The sequence below is a fragment of the Plectropomus leopardus genome, unplaced genomic scaffold (assembly GCF_008729295.1).
Source record: "Plectropomus leopardus isolate mb unplaced genomic scaffold, YSFRI_Pleo_2.0 unplaced_scaffold27477, whole genome shotgun sequence".
NCBI lineage: Eukaryota > Metazoa > Chordata > Actinopteri > Perciformes > Serranidae > Plectropomus > Plectropomus leopardus.
In genome coordinates, this window is record NW_024629909.1 from 1 (window position 1) to 3,473 (window position 3,473).

At 41.0% G+C, this 3,473-nt stretch overlaps 1 protein-coding gene across 1 annotated transcript; it reads right to left on the reverse strand.

The window, feature by feature from the left end:
• Window positions 1-733: 733 nt before the first annotated feature.
• Window positions 734-3,398, reverse strand: LOC121937792 (amine oxidase [flavin-containing]-like; the record flags this gene model as incomplete). The annotated part of the gene is made up of 2 exons (XM_042481111.1): window positions 734-883; window positions 3,227-3,398. Coding segments are annotated over 2 exons (322 nt in total), but the record flags the coding sequence as incomplete, so codon positions are not given.
• Window positions 3,399-3,473: the final 75 nt, after the last annotated feature.

Consider the following 3,473-nt stretch of genomic DNA (forward strand, 5'->3'; position numbering starts at 1 on the left):
CTAAAGAATACAAGAATAAAATGCAATAAAAGACAATAAAAATAATATAAGAAGTAATATAACAAGACAACATCACATCAGTGGGATAAAACAAAGATGACAGAAACAGAAAACTAAGATAAATAAGACGGATGAACAAAATGTGAAGAGATGGTAAGAACAGGACATAAGAAGGATAGGGTAGAGATAAAGTAAGAGCAGCAAAATCAATAAAGAAAGAGATTTTTAAAAAGAAAAAAGAAAAAAATAAATAAAGGTGCCATTACATAAAAGCAAGTCCGTAAAGGTGAGTTTTAAGAAGTGATTTAAAAGAAGTCACTGATTGTGCGCCTCCAGCAGTCAGATCAGGAGATAGGTTGAGGTGTTGGACGGGTCCCGAATAAAAGGACTTTCCCCAAGAGACTGGCAGGTTTTATAACGGTGTGAACTTTATGTACATATTTTTATGTTTCTTTTCCTAAACGTAAACTGCATTTACATTAAGGAAGTCGCACATGGACGCCTTTTACTGAATACGTTGAGAAAATGTCTTTCCCAGCAGCTTAAGACCACGTGTGAGCTGGTAATTAGAGTAATGCAGTTATTTTATATTGTTTGTGTCCTACAGCTACAGAAGAGGATTAGCGTCAGGCAGGAGAAACGTTTCTGAGAGGAGGAAGACTTTTTTTTCATCATTCATGTTGAGAATAAATTGTTAAGATTAAAGTTTAAAAGGGAAAATGGGGTCCTTTACTTTGTAGGTCTTTTTGTCCAGCGTCTCCACCACGACCACGTCTCCGCCCTGGTCGATCCTGTAGACCGGAGACTGCAGCTTCACTCGGTCTCCCAGCTCTTTGGCCATGCACTCGCTGATCTGACTGGAGCCGCCTGAGAACTTCCTCTCCTGCAGAGGCGGACGGAGAGAGAGCGGGGTCAGTCACCATTATCACCACAACCACAGCGTGCAGATGCAGCAGGACAGTCTCATATTTCATCGGGTAAAATTGCTTCTATCCAGTCTGATCCTGCCGCGAGTACGACTCTGCAGAGGTAATAAAAACTACATTTAGGAGACGAGCTGATGAAATCTGTCGAGTTATCCGGGTGTTACATACCAGTTATCCTCGAGCCACCCTCCATCCTTCACTACAAATTTCGTAAACCGAAAGGAAAAAATGTGATTGCAAAACTCGGGCCTGCAACTGTTTAACGGTGGAGAGAGATGAAGTGCTGCCAAAGCTCGGACACACAAAAATTAAATAGAGGGTGACCTTTTCCATATGGTTAGTGTCAACATCTCTCCGCCCTCCCTGATTAGAAACACACTGTGTGCATTCCACTGTGGCACTCGGATGATTTCGCCCGCCAGTCGACGGAAAACTCAGAGCTGAACCGAAATCGATCCTGGCAGGGAAACCAGCTGAGTCTGTGTTCGTCTCATTAGATTATAGGGTTTATTTTTTCAGTTTCAGAGAAAGTCACTCTGAAAATGAAGAATACTGAATCTGCCACTACGTGCTATACTTTCAGTCTTACACGAGTCTTTCCTTCAGACAGAATATCAGCTCAAAATACTGTTTGTGTATATGTGACCCCCCAAACCATTTTCTGACTCGATAAAAATAAAGTGATTCACACCGAGGATTGTTTTTGTACTTTTAGTCTCCATAAGGTGTCAGAGTGAATAAAACAGCATCAAAATAGAGCTTGTTTCTCAAAAAAAGTGCCAGAGGAGGATCCCCCACACCCCCGACAGAGGTTAAGACCTTAATGTCCTAAAATCCTAAAAATTTCCTCAACTAAAAGAAATGTCCTAAAATTGGAGAAATGTCCTAAAATCTGGCAGATGTGCTAAAATCCGAGAAATGTCCTTAACTCCTAAAAATGTCCTAAACTCTGAGAAATGTCTTAATAACCTAGAAACGTCCCAAAATCCAAGAAATGTCCTAAAGTCTGAAAACATCCTAAAATCTGAGGATGTTTTATAACTCTAGAAATGACTTAAAATCCGAGAAATGTCCTAAACTCTGAGACCTGTCCTAAAACTCAAGTAACATCCCAAAATCCGAGAATGTCCCAAAGTCATAAAAAATGTCCTGAACTCTAAGAAACGTTATAAAATCCTAGAAACACTTGGCATCAGAGCGACTGTAATGAACCACAATTTCCCCTCAGGGATCATTAAGCATTTAATATTCTCCATCTGCAAAGTAACTAAAGTGAGCAAATAAATGCAGTGACAAATATAATATTTGTCTCTAAAATGAAATGAAGTAAAAGTATTATGTGTTAGAAAATGAAAATACTCAAGTACCTCAAAACTGTGCTCAAATACTTGAATAAATCTCCATCTTATATCTTCTTTGAAATCACTTTTAAAAACTTATTTTTATCGAAAGGCATTCCTATAATCTCCATTAACAGATTGTTTTATTAATATATCGCACATGAAATTGTACTTAAGTCTTGAAATTCACTGTTTTGATTTGGCGCTGATTTTAAATTTTTCTGACAAGTTTCCTTTGTGTTGTTCTTATATTTTTTCTTTTGTGTTGTGTTTTAAAAATGTTTCCTGTGTGTTTTTTGTGATTTTAAGCGTACAGCACTTTGTGATGTAGATTTTGGTAAGTGCTATATAAATAAACTTTATTATTATTATTAAAAGTACTCAGTTACTCTCCGCCTCTGCTGTAAACAAGTATTTGAATGGGGAGGTCCAGCAGAGGGGGAGTGACAGCAGAGCTGGCCGCAACATCCTCTGTTTACCTAAACACAATCCCCTTCCTCCGTGGCCATGGCAACAGGGCCACCCGGCTTTGGACAGTACGGCAGCAGAGCGTGTTTCCCACAGCACTCCAAGAAAACAGCTTTTGTCAGGCTCATGATTATGCTCAGCTGATCAGCAGCAAACTGAGGTGGACGCGTCTCTGTGAGCTCAAGTCCTGAGTGACTTCTTGGCGAACGTTGCGTGCACCGTCCTCGCTCCCACAGGCTGCTTTTAACCGAGATTTCCCACAAAGTGCAAACACCAGAGCGCTCTGCACGTAGCACTTTAGAATCATTATTTTGTTATTCAGATGCATTCAAAAGCATTTATCTTTGATATGGACGCACTTTCAGACGTGTGGCTGGACTTTGCCCTCGTGTGCAGGTTCACATGTACATGTACACACACACACACACACACACACACAAACACACACACACACACACACACACACACACACACACGTCGGTGCAGACGTACCTGTCCTCCGTTCGTGGTGGAGAAGATCCTCATGGTTCCTCCGCACTGCTTCACGTACCAGAGGAACCACAGAGCCGACACCTCGTGGGGTTCAGAGGTCACGTTCACGTTGACGAACAGAGTGGCGAAGCGACGAACAGTACTGGAAAAACCCGACAGGAAACAATCACAGCTCAGTGAGCGTTTGTGTCAATGTCTTCGCTCTCAGCGACTGTTTGGTGCAGTTCATGCTTCATTTTTGTGATAA